Here is a 20,524-nt window from a genome sequence, read left to right as displayed (position 1 = left end):
CAATCCCTGAGGAACTCCACTAGTAACCTCCCTCCAGCCTGACAGTTCACCTTTCAGTATGACCTGTTGTAGTCTCCCCTTTAACCAGTTCCTTATCCACCTTTCAATTTTCATATTGATCCCCATCTTTTCCAATTTAACTAATAATTCTCCATGTGGAACCGTATCAAATGCCTTACTGAAACTGAGGTAAATTAGATTCACTGCATTTCCTTTGTGTAAAAAAAAATCTGTTACCATCTCAAACAAGGAGATCAGGTTGGTTTGTCACGATCTACCTTTTGTAAAACCATGTTGTATTTTGTCCCAATTACCATTGACCTCAATGTCCTTAACTACTTTTTCCTTCAAATTTTTTTCCAAGACCTTGCATACTACAGATATCAAACTAACAGCCCTGTAGTTACCCGGATCACTTTTTTTCCTTTCTTAAAAAGAGGAACTATGTTAGCAATTCTCCAGTCATACGGTACAATCCCTGAGTTTACAGATTCATTAAAAATTCTTGCTAATGGACTTGCAATTTCAGGTGCCAGTTCCTTTAATATTCTTGGATGAAGATTATCTGGGCCCCCCGATTTAATCCCATTAAGCTGTTCGAGTTTGGCTTCTACCTCGGCTGTGGTAATATCTACCTCCATATCCCCATTCCCATTTGTCATCTACCATGTGAAGTGTGTAGGGATCTTTTGGAAGGAATGGCATCACAGACCTGTGACATACAGTTAGCATTTACCAAGCCCTGCCTTTATAAATCAGTCAGCATGCAAACTCTGCCATAGTAAAATGTTTATTTGTTAAGGTGATATAAGTTACTGAGCATTTTACAGTCTGTGAATTCACCACTGGCAACATTTAACACGAGTTCATATGGAAGCTGTTGCCACCATATTATTTATTTAAAAAATCTTGAAGGCCAGAAAAGATATTTATAATGAATGTCGAAATTGGGGGGTGGGGAATCCAGGAACCGGGAAAGCATGTTTATCCAAGGGAGCCCGTCTCCATGGCCTATTGGGGCAGGCTGTAGGTGTCAAATGAGAGTTTCTGCTGGGGTGAGAATTGGTTCAACAGATTAATCTTCAGTGAGTTGGATCATGTTGTTTTTTGCTGCGTGACAACATCAATGGTAACACTTTCTGGAGGTGGCAGAGGGCAGGCATTCTTCAGCGCAATTCTCGGGTCTGTGAAAAGAACCAAAACAAAGACAATAAGGAAATAGGGGGTATTACTTAGCCAGTCAGTTAATCCCACGTCCTACAAATGCAGGGCCAAAGAGAGGATGCAGAAAAGCTTTTTGGACAGGTATAGCCCAACTACCATAGCATAACCAGCCCCCCACACTCTGTGCCCGTGAACTGGAGCCAGAAGGGGAGACGGGTTGGCAGATCATTTCTGAAAAGTCCAATAGAAATGAGACCGCTTGCCATTTACCCGCCCACAGCTGATCAGTGCTTTTCAGCACAAGGAGGGGCTGAAAAGAATCCCTCTTGCACTGTTATAGGGTGGCTGTTTGCAAACACAACTGCCAACCCATGGCAAGCAGAGCCGGGTGAATAATGAAGAAAAAACAATGAATGGAGTAAGTTATCCCCCACCCCCAATAGTTAATTGAATACATTATTTAACTAACCCCTTGTATTCAACCCGCAGTAACCGAAAGGCAGAAGCCAGAGTGGTGGAGCCCACGGCAGTGCAAACGACTAGGGCAAAATATTGCTCTGCAATCCATCGTTTGTCTGCAAATTCCAGGGCTGCTCCTTGTCTCATTCAAGCCAATGACAGAACAGTCACTTGGTTCTGTGGCGGGAATCTCACCTTTCATGTGCTTTGACCGATTTGTATCGAATCCGCCCCCCCCACACACACACTGTCCCAACAACAAAACTTCAACTGACCCCCCTCCTAGCTCATCTAGCGCCCCATTGGGTGGGAAGGAATTTTTTAGCCACTAGTCTAATAACTGACATTTTAAAATGCCATGTTGTGTGTATGGCAGTTTAATAGGACCTAGCCTGTCTATTTTAAAACTGCTTCCTACTTTGCTGAGGTTTTCAGAGGCCGTCAGCCTGCTCCCCAAGATCAATTATTCCAGGCCCAGCGGTCCCGTCCGGCAGGTACAGTCTGCGGAAGGCTGACGCTGGCTGTGCTACCCAGTCCAGTGGGAAGAGGATGGGATACAGTGACAAAATGCCACCAGCTTTCTGCCCGCGGCTCCAGCTTGGGGTGGGATTTTCCCCTGCAGGGCAGACTGTGAGGTCCCTACACAACCCCCTCGGCCCAGGATCCTGAGGGGTTGGGGGGATTCCCGAGGATTCCCATGGAGACCCCATGGCTCCACCTGAGTTCCAGCTCCCCCAGTTCCTCCGCCCCCCCAGTACAGCACCAATGGTGCACAATGGGTGTGAATCCCAGGGCTGGTCGGTCTGCGGGGAAGTGTCATGAAGCTGGCTGGAAATGAGGGCTAGGAGCATGACTGGGACAGAGGCTCCCTATGCAAACTGGGACAGGGTGAATTTTCAAATGCCCTCCTGCTCTGACATGCAGCAGGTGACATTTCCATGACGGGATCGTAGCACTCAGCGGCCCCAACGAAGGACAGGGCCCCATTGGACCAGGCCCTAGATATGCACATGGAAGGGGAAGATGGCCCTGCCCTAGGGTGACCAGATGGCCAGTGTGACAAATTGGGACAGGTGGGGGGTAATAGGCGCCTCTATAAGACAAAGCCCCAAATATCAGGACTGCCTCTATAAAGTGGGGACGTCTGGTCACCCTCTCCTGCTCCAAAGAGCTGAGTCTCAGGCAAGTGACAATGACACACGTGATAAATGCACATCACTGCAAAGGTGGGGCGAGAGTTCTTCAGGCAGGGAAAACCATCTCCTGGTCTCAGCATCGTGGGGGGCGCGTGTCACCCTCAGCTTCCGCAAACCTGCGGCTGCTCCGGTGCTGGCTGGGTGCTTGTATGGGTGCAGTTTGAGTCAGCATCCTTGCAGGCAGGTGAATGGAAACACAGAAATGAAGTGGTATTTTTACAGGTAGCTGGTAGTCTGAAAGCAAATGAGTGCACAGCCAGCTAGCTGTGTTATCTTGGGCCTAAGTGCTGGCTTTATCAGGAAACAACCTGTCCCTAAAGTGCAAAAGTAGGATACAGAGCTCTTAAAAATCTCCTTATGCAATGTAGCTTGTCTCAGTGCAACACAGAGAGCCGTTTTTTTCCTAACTCCAAACAGACAGGCAATGCGTGGTAGTGGATTCGCCAGGAACAGTCAGTTATCATCTCTGCAGATTAAGCTTTCTCCTTTTTTAGGACATCATCCCAGCACCTGACTCTTGGGCGTTGGCCAGTTGCATCCAAAGCCTCCTGTGAGTAAGGTGAGCAGGATTTGGACTCTATCCCTCTGCTAGTGTTGCTCAGATGCGTTTACATAGGTAGGGTGACCAGATGTCCCGATTTTATAGGGACAGTCCCGATCTTTGGGGCTTTGTCTAATATAGATGCCTCTTGCCCTCTACCCCCTGTCCCGATTTTTCACCCTTGCTGCCTGGTCACCCTATATAGGTCCTCCTGTAACCGAAATGCCCTGCATGCCCCATTGCCCCACTGCAAGCAATGGTGGCTTTGGGTCCTGAAGAAAGCAAGATCATACCCACACTGTACTGTAAAAGGGAGAATATATAGCTGGTACAAATTGTTACTTACAGTGTTGATTTATTCTGACAGTCGAAATCTAATGGCTAATTTATCTTCCCACCCCTGTATAGAAAAAAGAAAGAATAACGGTATCACTCTTAGCTGGTGTCCCAGTTCGATAGGCTTCAGAAAACAAAGTGATACTAGAATGCTGTGAGCGCTAGAAGTTGTAATTTGTTGCACCCACATGAAGTGGCACTTACATTGTGAAAAGCGAGAATAAGAGGGATAAGAGCTCTACAGGCAGGGCTATAGGCGGAATCAATATTTTGATACTTCAAAGTAGAGCAATGTCAGGAGAAACCACTTACCCACGTCATATCCCAGCACTGGTCTGGAACTGCAAGCAAGCACCATGATGCAGGAAGTGTGCAGAAGCAGAACCCAGACATTTGTAAGTGCAGGAAATGTAATGCAGTTTTAGGTTTCTTACTTGAATGAACACTCTCCTGATAGAACAGCGTTTAGTTCTAGCTGTCAACACCTCTGGCACAAGGGGAGACAATTGTCCCTGGAGACAATTTCCTAAAACGTTTGATGATACACAGTGAAGCCCAACATAGCTAGGAAAAGACAACACAGCCATTGATGTGACTTCAGGAAACTAGACAATGACACAACCGGAAGCTAATAAAAGAGGTGGCACATGGGGCTGCCTCACTCATTGATAGCTTCTGTAGCAAACTCTTTCATATCAATGATACTGCATCTGTCACCCCTAGTGGGATCCTAAAAGGCCTGTAGGCACCGCAAATAAAAACCATTGGATAGATGGTTGTAGTAAACAGGACACTGCCAACTGGTTGGTTTGTTTTTTAACCAAAAATCTGTGCCGCCTTAAATTTAGCCACAAATAATTAAATCTGTTTGCTGAATTGCCTGGGGAAAGTAATGTTTTGTATAGAGAGGTTCAAATAATTTATTTCAAACTCAGCGTGGTAACAGTGAGGGAGGAGACTTTGCCACTGAGCCAGTGCACTTCAATACAGATTTCCTGAGGCTGCAAACTGTAGTAATTCTGCTGAGCAGCAACTTCTAGAGTCGACATTTGCTTTTAATAAGTCGGCGGCAATGGGAAATAATAACAATGGCAAACACTAATACTATATTATGAAAAGGCCCTGTGTAGAAACTCCCCTTCTGCTGCTTGTTGGATTAATTAATGAGAAAAAAGCCAGTTTCTCCCTCCTCTGCATGGTGCATATTGCCGCTATTGTCGTCAGTGTTGCTGCGGGTGAAACAGACAGGGAATTCCACGGAAGGATTCACATTGCCTTTGCAATATCGGGAACACAGTAAAATGTAGCACAGTGTTTGCTACATGCAAAAGCAAGCGTAAGTCTAAGATTCTGGGTCAGAGCCTCAGCCTGTGCCAATGGGAGTAGCTCCATTGACATGCCGCTTTACACATTGGAGGATCTGATTTGTAACGTGGTTTTCAGCCTCCGGAAAGGTTATTGCCTAAATAATGGACAACAAGAGCATTAAAAATAGTTGCCAGTTCTTTTGAATGTTCCTTGGGAAATAAGACCATGTTTTCATTAGCAGCAAAGCTAAGCCTCCTGACAGCATTGCGAAGAGAGAGACGGCTCCAAGGCTCACTCTGCCCGGCTGGGTTAGCAGATTGTCACAGCTCTTCTGCTCTGGAAACACACCTTATGCACCAATCAAAGACAAGATCCCCATTTTGATTTCAAACCTCACACACAAAAGCTTAATGCTGATTAGAGGAGCGCTCTGTGAATAGTGCAGCTGGGGGCTCCAGTTTAGAGGGGTCCATGGCTCCTGCAGGCGTAACAGTTTGCAGTGAGGTATAATACAGCAGTGTAGGGGCTGCTTTGAATTAACACACTAGCAAAGCTTCTATGATTTGACGCCCTATATTTATAAGGTGCTCTCAGAGCATGGGTGGGCAATGTTCCGTTTACAGGGGAAAAGGGTCGATCTAGACTTGGCTGATTTTTACAAGGTTTGCAATAACATCAGTCAGCGACCAAGAGCCCGGTGTGAATGTTCGTCTGGTACGCACATTGAGAACGTGGATTTCTACCTCAAAGTGTGTGACACTCACAATGCACCTGGCCACTGCAACAGAGGTGGGTCAAAGGGTTTCTGCACTGTAACAATGATCTCACCTGGGTATTGTGGACAGACTAGGCAACAAAACATCACGGAGTAGAGTTTTCCACGGGACAGACAAGATTGGCTGATTTAGGAACAGTCCTTAATAATGGGATAACCATCCGCATTCTGGAGAGGCTGAACCCTCGGATACTAACACACCCAGCGGCATCTACCCTCTGCTTTCCCAGCGGCACAGTTCTGCGTGCAGACCAAGCTTCACTGGCCGGCCCTGGTCTCTATTGTCTACATTCCCTGAGAGGCGGGGCAGAGAGCCAGAATTTGGGCTAAAGGACAACATGGAGCTGAAAGGCAGCTCGACAGGCTGACAGCTGGGACTCCATCTTTTCCTGGAGGGGGTGAGGCTGGGACATGTTGTTCTGGCTGATTGTTCTATTGTTGCTCTTTTGCATGGGAGCATGAGGAAAATGGAGCGTTTTCAAGTAAATAAAAGCACAATGGACAAGTCAAGTCACATCTGCACCTAGAACTAAACTGTCCCATATTCAGCACAGAGCAAGGAACCCCCCAAAGCACAACCAGAAAGGCAGCACAGAGAACAACTAACACAGCAAACACACTCTGCGCCCAGCACCGTTCCTCCATCCAAACCAGTATAGCAAACCCAGGGCATTTTCTTTCAGTAGAACAGTTAATGCCAGAAGGGCTGGGAGAGGAGGCACGTGCCAGCACATTTTAGAACCAATAACACACTTGTGATTTTGTCCCCCTCTGGTGATTATAAGAGAAGACACCATTTCACTGCTGAGCTCTTAGCAGCATAATCCGGTTGCATTGCCCCTTTGGAACAGGGTCTGTATTTTACAAGCCACAGGCACCTGAGGTAATTCATTGCGGAAAGTCCTCTGCTGACTAAGTGCTAAGCACAATCACTAGTGTGGTCTCAGTGCGTGAAAGGTGCCCGTGTAGGGAGCCAGCACATGAGGTAGGTGCCACTATGTTCCACTTATTGCCCAAGGACTTAGTGGTTCCTAGTTCTTATGCTGGCCTCACCGCACAGGGGGTAGATTTCACTGGCCCATGCTAACCATCTCTCTTCTTTTCTGCAGGGTTTCCAGTAGTTCACACTGAGTATGTGTGGGTAAGTTTTGTTCTTCTGAATAATGAATGCCTTTGTCCGAGCACACTCTGCCCCCAAGCAATTGGCACCGCTGGCTTTGCAGAATTGGAAGAATACAGATTCTCCTCCGTCCTAGGGCATTCCACACTTTGGAGGAGTCAAGCCCGTAGAAATCCTGAATAAAAGGAAAGGCCCCGTTGCACATTTATGACAGTGGAATGGCAGACATTTTATGCTCAATGCATATACACTGCATATATGTCAGATGAAGGGAGAGAGAGCCATGTGAATAACCTTCCCTGATATCCAGTCTAAGTAGTCCTGTAATATTATCATAGAATCAAACCAAACGGTGCCAGCTGGTCCCTGGAAGCCTCTGATCGAAATGCATGGTGGATGGAGTTTTTAGCTTTAGTGTTTACAAAACTGACTCTTTAGTGTAAAAAAGAAAAAGCCAAGACGCTATTAATATTTTGGCACTTGCACAGCACATTAGACACACATTAGTTCCAATTCAGACAACAGATATAGCATTGTAGTTTGTTACTTTTAAACTGCACGGGATTGAAACAAACAGATCAGCAAAAAACCCTGTAAAGCTACCTTCTCACCTACACACAGGTTCAATGCGCCAGCTCCATAGGTTTTTATTCCCTCCCTACAGACCACATGGTATTTTCTCTTAACCATGTCTGACAACACCTTCGCTTTAAGACTACGGGAATTAGAATAACTAGGTGAGGATACTTTGTGACATAGCGTTTTAGCCGCTATTGGTGTGTGCCCCCGCCGAAAGGGACCTATAATGCACGGATGGCAGGGAAACCCAGAGGTTTTTAACTTGCTCATTGGGAATTGAATATCATCATTTTGGGCTTAGGTTTTCTTGTGGGTCTCTGCAGTTGCATGGGAAAAAATGGGCTTTTAAAAAAAAAGGGTTTCTCTCCTTCCAGCACAGCATGAAAACATGGTCTATCTTCTAGTACACTCTGACGGGGCCCTTTCTGAGCCCAATCCTGCAGTGGCCTTTGCAGATGCAATCCAGTGATGGCAACAGGAACGCTGCAGGATCAGCCTGACGAGAGGCTAAACTGATGCAGAACAGGGCTGTCCTGTAACGGATCATTGGGATTTATTTGGTTTCAAGCACCAAATTACTGGGTATAAAATAACATTTTGACCAGAGAGCAAAATCTCTCACTCAGTTACTGTAATCCTCATAACACTAATACTGCTAAGGAAAAATGGCCTAGAAGCTTAACTTCTGGATAGGTATGATGTGTTGCCAAAGTGAGGCTAAAACTAGCGATTTGCATTCAGTAGCATATTACAATTGTCATGCCATTAAAATATCTCTGATTTAGACATGGAGACCAAATAAGCTGAGGTGAATTGCAGAGTGGAATGGGGCGAGGGGGAAATGGACACAATATTGCAATAGAAACACTTGTTTTCCTTGTGAAAATGACTGTTCCGATAGTTATGCATCTAGTTCTGCACATTTATGTTTTATTCAACAGACTGGAGTGGCTCTGTCAGCAGCTCTATCCCACCACTCCTTCACGGCATTGCTCGTCTCTCTTGGTTTCTAACTGTGTCATTGAAAAAAGGGATTGAAATCCCAAGGCACAACAATCGCATAACAGGCGAGTTCATGGCTGGGACTGCCTTCCGTGCCCCTTATTATACCCAGGCAGCAGAGAAATCTCCAAACAGTATGTGAACATACCAAAATGACAACCAAAAGAAGCACCAGGGCTGGGAAAGGATTGCATTAACTATTAATTAATTATTAATTAATATTATTAATTTGCCAGAAAATGATCCACCCACCTAGTCCTGCTCTGCAGCCTCAGAGATTTATCATAACATGAAACTGGAAGTGCCTTCCTTTTAGCCATCCCGAAGAGTCATGCTATGCACTCACGTCTAATCTAAGGCATTGGGCCTGAACTGGAGACTGTGTCGTGACAGATCTACCATTTCCCATGTCTAAGAAGCAGTAGGGTTGTCACCATGCAGGGTCATGGAAGGACTCCAGCCCCTGGGACCCAGGCCGCTCGTCTCAGATGGCTAAACTGAGCGCCGGTGTTGCCTGGCACTACAGGGTTTGGCTGAGTACTGTGTCAAGGTTGCCATCCTGACAGGTCCTTGCTAAAATGGGGGTGAAGACTGGGCAGGTTTCCTGCTAGCGAGGGTGGCTGCAAATTTCTGAGCCCGATACTCCTGCCCTTGCACTCATAACCCCCCACTGCAATCACCATGTGTCTTTACTGACTAGGGACGACAGCTCTGGGCCCCGCATTATTGTTTTTCTCCATTTATTCTGAACCTAACAAAACATGTCTTAAACTCCCCCATCTCATGAGACCCAACTACACTCACAGGGAAAGACCTGTCATGCTCTGACCCTTTTTCTGCCCCAACACAACACACATCGAAGCCCTGAATGCCGACATACCTGCATTTGGGATTCTGGCTCGGAGCCAGGTCCTCTGCTGGTGCACAGGCATTGTCACTGGCTGGGGTGGAGCAACACCCGTCTCCACCAGATGAGGATCTGGCCCTGTGTCTTCATTCCCGCACACTAAAACAGAGCTTTTACTCACCCCAGAATGCTGAGGGCATCTCCTTTCCCCTCCCCTTCCTGCACCAGCTGGGAAAACGGCTGGTAATGCCAATACCAGGGAACCCTTAAGGAACCTACACCAAGAATGCTGCTTCCAAGGGGACTTCCTTTAACACTGGCTGGGTACACTTATTGAGTATTTTATTTTACACAACATAACAACACAGAGTTGTTGTTTCTGTACAGCATTTGCCTAAAAACAAAGGCAACATCATTGTCACTGACAAGAAACATACAGTCTGATCATTTTAAAAAATATCATTTTACTGATTGATCCATAAGTTATCTTTTGTTAGCTTGGAGGAAAGAGCATTTCCTTTAGAAAAGGCTTTTTCTGTGAAACTCTCGTTTGTTTTCTGCTACTGCAGAACCAGGAAGCCAGTCCTAGAGTAGGGGAAGGCACTGGTGCTGTTTCATGCTTTTTTCCTTTAATCATTTTATCTTTGAATGTTGCCTTCGGTTGTTATATTAAATAAAATAAAATAAACATAACAAAACCTGTGTGCCTGGGCCGCTCCCACACAACCCTGCCTGGACAAGCCAGGACTCAGCAAGCCAGGAGTGGAATTCCAAATCCCTATTTCCCAGCAGTGAGGTCTCACACAATGTTTGCTGTTTTGTGTTTCATGACAATAAAATAAAATACACTTTAAAAAGCAGGTCACACAGTACTTTCCAATATCCACTCAGAACTCGAGAAAGTTGCTTTTCCACTATCCACATCAGAATTGTCTGACTGAATTAGCATCCCATTCATAGACATGCTCCTTTTAGACCATAATCCACCTGTGTTCTGGGAGTTACCATACCAATGGTATTCCATTAATTCTCCGTTCAGGGAGTACCTGCGCTTTGCTCTGGATGTTTCAGCTGGCAAAGTGAGAAACTTACTTGGCTTTGATTGTGCTCTTTTGTAGGTGGGGGGCCCTTTGGCAGAGGCCGGGGGACGACTAGCTAGCTGCAGTGCAGTGGAGTTATTTCGGTTAGTGTTCTGGGACTCGATATTTGTGAGAGCTTCGCTCGGTGGCTCGCTGCTTGGCTTTGGCCCAGGCTTTCTCTTCTGCTTTTGGGAGGCCGAAGCGCTGGAAGTCCACGTGTGAGGCAGTGCAGAGGTAGTGGTAGTGGAGTCCTGGCTCGAGCAAGTGTCTGAGGACTGAGTCACACTGTCCGTGGGGACTCTGGAGCACTGGACGCTCTCCTCGTGCCCGACGGCCTGTTTGGACATCGACGGGGGCATCGCACCACTGCAGCCTTGCATCTGAGCGCCGTTGGTCTGAGAATAAACATTGCTGACCTTGGTCACCTTGTGCTGCCCGTTGTTGTTACACACCTTGTAGCGGATCATCAGGATGATGATGAACACGAGCACGGAGGCCACGATAATCCCACCAATGATGATAATCATGGTGCCGCCCAGGAACTGGGATTGCATGAAATGGCAACGGACATAATCCTGCTCGGTCGTAAACTGTATGCACCCGACGACCCTGGTGGCCGTGAGGGAGGTGATGCCATCGTCATAGATTGCCAAGACACACAGGTCGTAGACAGTCCCAGCGGCCAGGTTGTTGACCAGGAAGGTTTTGCTCGTGGGAGGTATCATTCTGGGGGACAAGGGAACTGATGTTATTAAACAAGGCACTCACAGTCATCTCCCATCCCCAGCTCTCAGATCACCCGCGAAGGCGATCACCCCCAGAGGCACTAACACACTGCACCCGTGGAGTTACTCAGAGCCAACTCCAATGGCTCTGAGCCCTGCATGAGCAGCGCTGTGTCTCCCACTGGCAAGCCCACTAATTGCCTTGCTCAGCAGTGCAGAGCTCCTTGGACGAGCCACCGCTAAATAAAAAAAAAATCATTGATGACAAATTGGTTTTGAAAGGTGTGACTGTTACATTAGCTGACTTGAAAACAAATCCACTTAGCACATAAAACACCTCTGCGTGCACTGCACCAGGCTGAGCGGCAGAGAGACTGAGGACAGAATTAGAGGGCTTTAGGGGACGTACATTTATGGACATCTTTTTCCCAGGTTTTCAAAAACTGAGGGTGTAAGATCCATTTAACTCATCTAACTACAATCCTTCTGCTAATCAGATTACCGCAGGGGATAAAGGTCAGATTGGATTATCCAAAAATAACACTATTCAAAGTAATTTTCCTATTTGTTAGTTGAAAATTGCATTAGACTTTCACAAGCCCTGCACCATATGCTTCCGAGGACAGTATTCTGATCAAGCTAAGTGGTACTGTAACCACTCCTCAATAATGGACTGCAATGAAACAGTGCATTAATAAATCAATAGGAAACAATTTGATGGAGAGCTAAGTGCAGATACAGATATGGTTGGATCTGTCTTACCTGTAAACAAGTGAGTCATCGTAAGTACCATTGTACTGGATTTGGAACATCCGTATTCCAGGTATATTTCTTTGAAAATTAAATTTGAGTAGCGCAGTGGATGATGTTGCTTCTGCTACTACAACTTTCTTATCCTGGCTGACTTTAGTATCCCCATTATTACTACTCGCATTTGACCCTGACTTGGTGGAGGTCGAGATGTCCGAGGAGCCAGGGTCAGGCTCGTGAATGTGGTTTGTACTGTTTAGCAAGTGAGGAAGTTTGATTATGTGAAGATCCACCATTTGAGTGGCTTCTCCTGCAGGGTTCGATGCTATGCAGGTGAAGGAGCCTGTATCCTTCACAGTTGTTATCAGTATGTCCAGCGTTCCATTGTCGTACACCAGCGACCTGGTTGCATTTGAAATAAGTTTGCCTTCTGGTGAAATCCAATGAATGGCTGGCTCTGGATCACCCCGGGCCTTACATCTCAGAGTTGCCCGTTGACCCTCCAGCACTCTGAGCTCATGGGTATGTCTAGTAATGAGAGGGGGTTCACATAGGAACTCTTCCTCTGGGATTGACCAAAAATACCGACCAGATAACAGTGGAGGAGAAGCGCAAGTCTCTAGGTCATCTTCTCTGGAAAGACGTCTCAGCCACAGGAGTTCACAGTTGCAATGCAAAGGGTTTCCACCAAAGCTTAATGCAAAAGTAGAGGGGCTGATGATTCCTGAGGTTGCTAATACCTGAGCTCGTTGAAAGAGAGGATCAGGTGGCAGCTTCTGCAATTTATTTGACGTGACATCTAACCTGGTCATCTTGTGGAGATGGGAGAAAGTTCCCTTAGGAATGTGGTCAATCATATTGTGGTCTAAGCTGAGTGTGTGCAAGCTAACCATCTTCTCCACAGCATCCCAAGGGATAGTTTCTAGATTGTTATAGGACAAATCCAGTTCCTCAAGAGCTAAAACGTCATCAAAGGCTGTGGAAGAAATTAAAGTCAGCTGATTGTTGTTAAGTATCAAATGGTGCAGGTTGGAAAGCCCACTGAACATGTCATTGGTGATCTTAGTCAACCTGTTGCTGTTCAAATGCAAAGCTCGCAAATTGCGCAGATCAGCAAATGCATGAGGTGTAATAAAACTTATTGTATTCCTGGATAGCGTCAGGTCCACGAGGCTGGTCATGTTGGCAAAATCTTTCCTTTTGATGTTTGTAACAAAATTGTCCGCCAGTCGCAGTTCCACAGTCCTTCTGTCAATGTTTGGGGGAACAAACAAAAGCCCTTTCTTGGCACAAAGGGTTGCAAGATTTGGAGACAAAATCTGACAGACACAGCGCTTGGGGCAGATCTGGGCTCTCACTGCTATGCCAATGAACAGCAGATACAAAAGCAGTTTTTCCATTGTAGATCAGGTTTCAGAGCCTGCAAGAGAGTGCAAAGCACATTGTTAATATCCCCCATGTGGAACACAACCCATGCAATAAGGAGGCAAAGAAAGGAAGGCTGGGCTAGTGGTTACAGCACTGGGCTGTGACTCAAGGGATCGGGATGCGGTCCATGTCTACTTCGATTGTAAGCTCTTTGGGGGAGTGGCTGTCTCTCAATACATGTCTGTACACTGAGTAGCACAATGAGGCACCAGTCTTGGTGCTACCACAGTAAAAATGATGACACCAACAGGAGATGGTCCCATTAGGCTGAGAAGAACCCCAATACAATGAATACGTGATAATAACGATGGGCATTCATAAGCCATGGATTTACTTTTTAATGGTGACGGGTGTCATCCATTACCAAACAGCAGACCAACACAGCGTTCTTCAGTGGTTTATACATTATTTGTTTGGTCTTAGATAAGTTGGATAAGAGGCACAGAATTTTACGTACTATCAGCCGCACATTCGGAAGCCCCTGCCAACGCAACTCATTCTTGGACCTGCACCACCCAGTTATGCCACTCCTTGGCTCTCCTGAGTAGACACTGTCAACCCCTTCATTTTTGATGTGTCTTTGTGAAACTGCTAAGTAGTTACCTGGGCAGAAAAGGAGTCTTGCACCTGTTTGTACAGACCTTGCAGCTGTTCGGCCAGTCTCCCTAAAAACGACAAGTGGAACACATAGGTCTACCCAACACCTAAGTTCTTAGTGTTATGTGCAGAACACACTCTAAGGAGTTTGTTGTCTACCATTCATAAATTGTTAACTATTTTGTTGGCGGAGGGCTAGATAAATAGGGAACCCAACCAAATTTTAGACGGTTATCACTTTCTCCAACTCCCTGGGCAGCAAGACTGTATTCCCCCCACCCCCAGAAAATTCTGCCTGTACAATTAGTCTTAGTCTTAGAACTGGGTTCTAGCACATCTGCACACACCAGAATTGCACAACCACTTCACCAGCTCCATAAATATACTACCATAAAGACAGTATATTTTAAATGGCCATAAACACACAGAGACCAGGTGGGTGAGGTAATAGCTTTTATTAAACCAACTACTGTTGGTGAGAGAGACAGAACTTGGTCCAATCAGAAATATGACCTCACCCACCTTGTCTCTCTAATACCCAGAGACTGACATGGCTCCTGCACCCCTGCATACGCAAACATACAAGCTGTTTCACAGCTGTCCCAGGTTCAAAGCTCGTGAGAGTTGTTAGGCAAGGCCGGGGAACAGTAATCCAGTCTGTCCATGAACTGGGAAATGAAATGGAATAAGAGTCTGTAAGATGCAAAGACAATCAGTGACGATGGGGGGAGGGATAGCTCAGAGGTTTCAGCATTGGCCTGCTAAACCCAGGGTTATGAGCTCAATCCTTGAGGGGGGGCATTTAGGGATCTAGGGCAAAAATCTGTCTGGGGATTGGTCCTACCTTGAGCAGGGGGTTGGACTAGATGACCTCCTGAGGTCCCTTCCAACCCTGCTATTCTATGATATCAAGCCCCTAAGCACTATTCCTCAGAAACAGTGAGCACCTAAAAGTCATTCTGAAGCTAATGTAAGTGGGAGCTGTTCCAGACCACTGAGTCCCTCGGGCCAGAGGGCTTCACCTGACAAATTATAGTTTAAAAAATGAACACGGCCTTGAGGGTGAGGCTGATGATTCTTAGTGCTGATGACCATCTCCAACACACGATGAACTCCTGCAGAAGGTTTATTTCTAACAAAGTCAATATCCTGAGCTATCTGTTTATGATCTTGAATTAAAAAGTTCTTACTCAACATAAACTGTTGCTATATCATTTGTTAGTCAGACAGTATTTGCACTTCTATGTGGGTGCTGAGGTTTTCCTCTCTAACAAATTCCTTTTAGGAGGTTGTATTTTTAAACAGAGAAGAGCATATCACCTGGGGACTAGAAAATGGTCCTTCATCATTGAATCAATCTCTCAGCCAATGGCTCTCCCATAATACATGCTCTAGAGAATCAGTATTTATCTGACAACTGGAAAAGGATATAAAAACAAATTTAGTTTTTACAGCCAGCTGAGAGTGTAATTCTTTCTCTATAGAATCCAATGTTACACCAATTTATACTGGACTCCTTCAGAGACAACTGGCCATTCTTGGACTATAAATGCACCAATTACATTAGTTCCCTTTTCTGCTAGCCTTAAACTCTGGGAAGCAGACTTTTCCTGTCAGAAATAGTAAAATTTTAGAATAAAATCTTTTGTAGCTCCACGGAGAAACATTTTTGCATTAATTTTGACAGCAAGCGAACTTCAAGGGTGATGTTTAAATACATTCTGAGGATTAAGTTTCAGGCCTTTTATGTACATAATATATGTTGGGAAGATTGTACTCCTGTAAATGGAATCATCGCCGTGGGAATTCAGATACTGAACAGGGACTAAATGAACACCACAACAATAACCTTTCTAGACAACAACTTAGAAGCTTGATTCACGATTATGCTTGTTTGCACATGGTTAGTACATTTCATGTTATTTACTATGCAGCATGATTTAGTGTCCATAAATCTTGTTCAGTATTTTCCTCTGATCTTGTTGTGTCAAGGCCAATAGATATTAGAGCATGTATGCATGTTCCCAACCAACGTGCATCCAGGCAGCTTTGTTTTCATCCTGTGTCCTAAATATTCTGATCGCTGCTCATGTGTCTAAGCATGCTATTATTTATATAATACAGCAATGACTACAATGTGCTAGACATGCACAGATACCCAGCACACACTGCACAGAGACACCCGGGGCACACTGCACAAACACACTCAACACACTGCATAGACACACCTGGTGCACACTGCACAGAGCACGCTGCACAGATTGGCACAGGGGCACACTGCACAAACACACCCAGCACATACTGCACAGACACACCTGGTACACACTGCACAGAGACACCCAGGGACACACTACACAGACACACTTGGGGCACATTGCACAGACACACAGTACACATTGAGCAGACATGCCCAGGCACACTGCATAGACACACCAAGGGGCACACTGCACGGACACCCCTAGGGCACACTGCGCAGACACACCCAGAATGCACATGGCCAGGGGGAAGCGTAGACCCAATGTTGGACTCTGTATTGGTATAAAAACCAAGGTGTGGGGCTGCTGCTCCTTACCCAGAAAATGCAGCTATTGCTGGGGCCAGTGTGCAAATCAGAGGGAAGATTCTGTGTTAAACCTCTCCCGTATTTACATGTAACGTTTCCCACTGGCAAGCTACGAAGCTAGGAGAACCTCTGGCCCCAAACTCCCTCAGATACGTTCCCGCTTGCCCTCGGCCAGGGGCAGTGATTGAACACAAACCCAGCCAAGGGTGCGATAGCGCTACTGTCAGCACCCACAGGCTGGGGTCTCAGGCCTTCTCCCACACAGCCGTGACGTGTGGCCAAAAGCAACCGTGACTGACTAGTTCTCTGCAATGGTTTGCTACCAGACTGTTTAATAACATTTTAAAAAAAACAGTCTATTGAGTGTTCTGTTATTTCTCTTCCTTTCCTGGCCCTTTCCCTCCACCCGTCTCTCATTTAGTATTCCTAATAATGATCATTTCTTCCCCACCTCCATGTGCCCACCCCCTTCCCCATTGCCACTGCTCCCAACTCACCACAACTCCTGGCCCTCGGAAAAGCAGAAACCCTTTGCATTGGTAACCTGCCATACCTTTTCTGAGTCCTGTGCAGACATACAGGGCCTGTAGGCATGCCAGTCACACAGATACGAGTGACAGCACTGCTGGGAGACCTGAGGCAGAGAGTGAAGTGACTTTCCCAAGGCCACATGGTGCCTCAGTGGCAGAGGTGCCTGACTCACAACCCGGTGGTCGCTCCCCAGAGCACAGTGACTCTGTTGCTAGCTGGGGGCTGGGGCATGGAAAGGGTGCCTGTCAGGGAAGACTGGCAGTCATCCCCTCTGCCCCCTGCCTTTCTCCTTGCATGGTCCCTCCCCCATGCCCATGACTCCCTCCCCCTTTCCTACTTCTGGCCCCTCCTTTCTACTCCCCTCCTCGTTCTCCTGCTCCAGGCTTTTTCCTCCTATCTACATTGCCATTCCCAGCTGGCCTCTGTTCCGCCCCCCCTCACTCTGGGGGGCTAAGTAGGAGAATACGGTTCCTATACTCCACATCCAACCTTGAGTTAAAAATAGCCAGTGATAGAGAATCCACCATGACCCCGGTCAATTGTTCCAATGGCTGATTCCTCTCACTGTTATCAAATGTCTGGTCTGAATTTGTCTAGCTTTAGCGTCCAGCCATTGCATCATTTTACACCTTTCTCTGCTAGACTTTAGCCCCCTACTAAATATTTGTTCTCTATGCAGATACTTACAGATTTTGATTGTCACCACTTAATCTTCTCTTTGTTAAGCTACATTGATTGTGCTCTTTGAATTTATCACTATAAGACAGATTTTCTAATCCTTTAATCATTCTCATAGCTCTTCTCGGAACCCTCTCCAATTTATCAACATCCATCTTGAATTCAGCACACCAGGACACAGTTATTCCAGCAGTGGTCACACCACTCCCAAATATCGAGATAAAATAACCCTCTACTCCTACTTGTGATTCCCCTGTTTATGTATCCCTGGATTAGCTCCTTTGGCCTCAGTATCGCACCGGAAGCGAGTGTTCAGCTGATTATCCACCAACTCTTTGTTGGAGTCGCTGCTTCCCAGGAGAGAGGCCCCCATCCTGTAAGAATAGCCCACATTCTATGTTCCTAGATGTATATGTTTATATTTAGCAAAATTAAAACACATTTTGTTTGCTTGTGCCCAGTTTTCCAAGTGATCCAGAACACTCTGAATCAGTGACGTGTCATCTTCATTAGTTAGCACACCCCCAATTTGTGTGTTATCTGCAAACTTTATCAGTGAAGATTTCATGTTTTCTACCAGGTTATTGCTTAAGATGTTAAATGGCATAGGGCCAAGACCCAGTCCCTGTGGGACCTCACTTGAAAACACAACCGCTCAATGATCATTCCTCATTTACAATTACATATTGAAACCTATCCCTTAGCCAGCCTTTAATCCATTTAATGGGTGCCATGCTAAATTTATATAGTTCTAGCTTTTTAATCAAAATGTCATGAGGTGCCAAGTTAAATATCTCACAGAAGTCTAAATGTCTTAGATCAATACTAATTACCTTTATCAACCAAATTTGTCATCTCGTCCAAAAAAAAAAAAAAATCAAGTTAGTTTAATAGGATCTATTTTCCATAACCCCTTTTGATTTGCATTAATTACATTCTTCTTCTTTAGTTCACTATTAATTGAGTCCTGTATCAGCCGCTCCCTTATTTTGCCCAGAATCAATGTCAGGCTGACAGGCCAATAATTACCCAAGTCATCCCATTTACCCTTTTGAATATTGGCACAACATTAGCTTCCTTCCAGTCGTCTGGAACTTCCCCCTACAGTGCTCCAAGACGTATTGAAAATCAACACTAACAGTCCCGCGAGTTCATCAGCCAGCTCTTTTAATACTCTTGGAAGCAAGGTATCAGGGCCTGATGATTTTAAAATGTCTAACTTTAGTTACTTCTGTTTACCATGCTTCCAAGATATTAGTGGAATGAAAATTACGTTATTACCATACCATGAGACTGCATCATCTCTTTTATCCCCAATTACAGAACAGAAATATTTATTGCACACTTCTGCCTTTTCTGCATTATTATTGATCATTCTTCCATTTCCTTCCTGTAACAGTGCAGTACCAGTGTCAGGATTCCTTTTTCCCCCCAATATATTTTTTAAAAATTCCTTATTGTCCTTAACTCAGATGACCATAGATTTCTCCTTGTGTCCATGTTTCCCTCATCAGTGTTCTACATCTAATAACTTTTGGTATACATTCATTACCATCAACTTCCCCTTTCTGCCAATTGTTATATATTATTTTTTATTCATTTATTTTTTACAGCTACCTTCACTTCCCTTCTAAACCAGGTCAGTTTTTAGCCAGCATAACCTCCATCCTCAATTGGGGAACTGTGGCTTTGGGGGCATCTAATAGCGTGTTCTTAAATGATTCCTAATTATCACTCACATTTTTCTGATTAGATTCTTCCTCCCAGCTGATGTGGTTCATAATTGTTTTTAGCATTGTGAAATTGGCTCTATTAAAGCATCACATAGACATATCACTGGTCTGGACTACACCTCTACCCGATATAATTCGACCCGATATAACACGAATTTGGATATAACGCGGTAAAGCAGTGCTTCGGGGAAGGGGGGGGAGGGCCTATAACGCGGTTTCACCTGTAACGTGATAAGATTTTTTGGCTCCTGAGGACAGCATTATATCAGAGTAGAGGTGTATATTCTTTTTGCACATTATAAATGTGACCAGGTCATGATCGTTTGTACCTAAGTTACCACTAATTTTCAATGCTGCAATCAGTTCCCCTTTATCTGTCAAGACAAGGTCTAATATAGAGTTCCCCCGTGTTGGTTGCAAGACTTTTTGAGTTAGGAAATTGTCATCTATAATGTTTAGAGCAACAGAGGGTCCTGTGGCACCTTTGAGACTAACAGAAGTACTGGGAGCATAAGCTTTCGTGGGTAAGAACCTCACTTCTTCAGATGCAAGTGATATAATGTTTAGAACTTCCAAGGATGTTTTAGAATTGGCAGCATGAGACCTCCAGTGTATGCCACTGAAATTTAAGTCTCCCATGATCACACAAGTTGTTTTCCCCCTACACATTGTAGATAGGTGCATAAGGAGCCAGTCATCCTGTTCCCTAGAATGATTTGGGGGTCTGTAGAAGACACCAAGTAATACCCCATTTCTTATGCTTTATCTGTTAGGACATTGATACAAAAGCATTCCAAATCATTTTCTTCTGACTTACCAGTGACTCGGAAGCTGGAAATGCCGACATCCAGGTCTAGACTGAGTGCGCCGTGAGAGAGCGACTCCGCAGACAAAAAAGGCAAAGGCCTGCTAGCATAGTGTAAGAACTTGGCATGGGGACAGGAGATATCTGAATGTATGGTGGTAGTTCAGCTCTGAGGTCCCATGGCCACACTCCATCCCTCCTGGCTCTGCAAATCCAGCGGGGGTAAGATCCCTGACCCCAAGAATGGAGAGCAGAGAAGAGGAGGATCCCGGGGTCTGGGCACCGTGAGGGCCCCAGGGAAGGAGGGT

The 20,524-nt window shown here is 45.5% G+C and overlaps 1 protein-coding gene across 5 annotated transcripts in view; it reads right to left on the bottom strand.

The window, feature by feature from the left end:
• Window positions 1–774: 774 nt before the first annotated feature.
• The window catches only part of LRFN5 (leucine rich repeat and fibronectin type III domain containing 5), a 144,970-nt gene continuing 125,220 nt past the window's right edge, over window positions 775–20,524 (bottom strand). For 3 of the 5 annotated variants that reach the window (XM_034768152.1, XM_034768151.1, XM_034768153.1), the window contains exons 2-3: window positions 11,894–13,301; window positions 9,772–11,132 (exon numbers count right to left, since the gene is read on the bottom strand). In XM_034768152.1, the coding sequence (XP_034624043.1) occupies window positions 10,190–11,132; window positions 11,894–13,281 (2,331 nt within the window). In that variant the 5' untranslated portion in view covers window positions 13,282–13,301 and the 3' untranslated portion in view covers window positions 9,772–10,189. Of the gene's footprint in view, window positions 1,185–3,706; window positions 3,761–9,771; window positions 11,133–11,893; window positions 13,302–20,524 lie in introns of those variants that run through there. The other 2 variants (XM_034768155.1, XM_034768154.1) reach the window with 2 other exon arrangements.

Source organism: Trachemys scripta, chromosome 4 (assembly GCF_013100865.1).
Source record: "Trachemys scripta elegans isolate TJP31775 chromosome 4, CAS_Tse_1.0, whole genome shotgun sequence".
NCBI lineage: Eukaryota > Metazoa > Chordata > Testudines > Emydidae > Trachemys > Trachemys scripta.
Note: the sequence above shows the minus strand (reverse complement) of the source record. Positions and strands in the feature narration are given on the sequence as shown.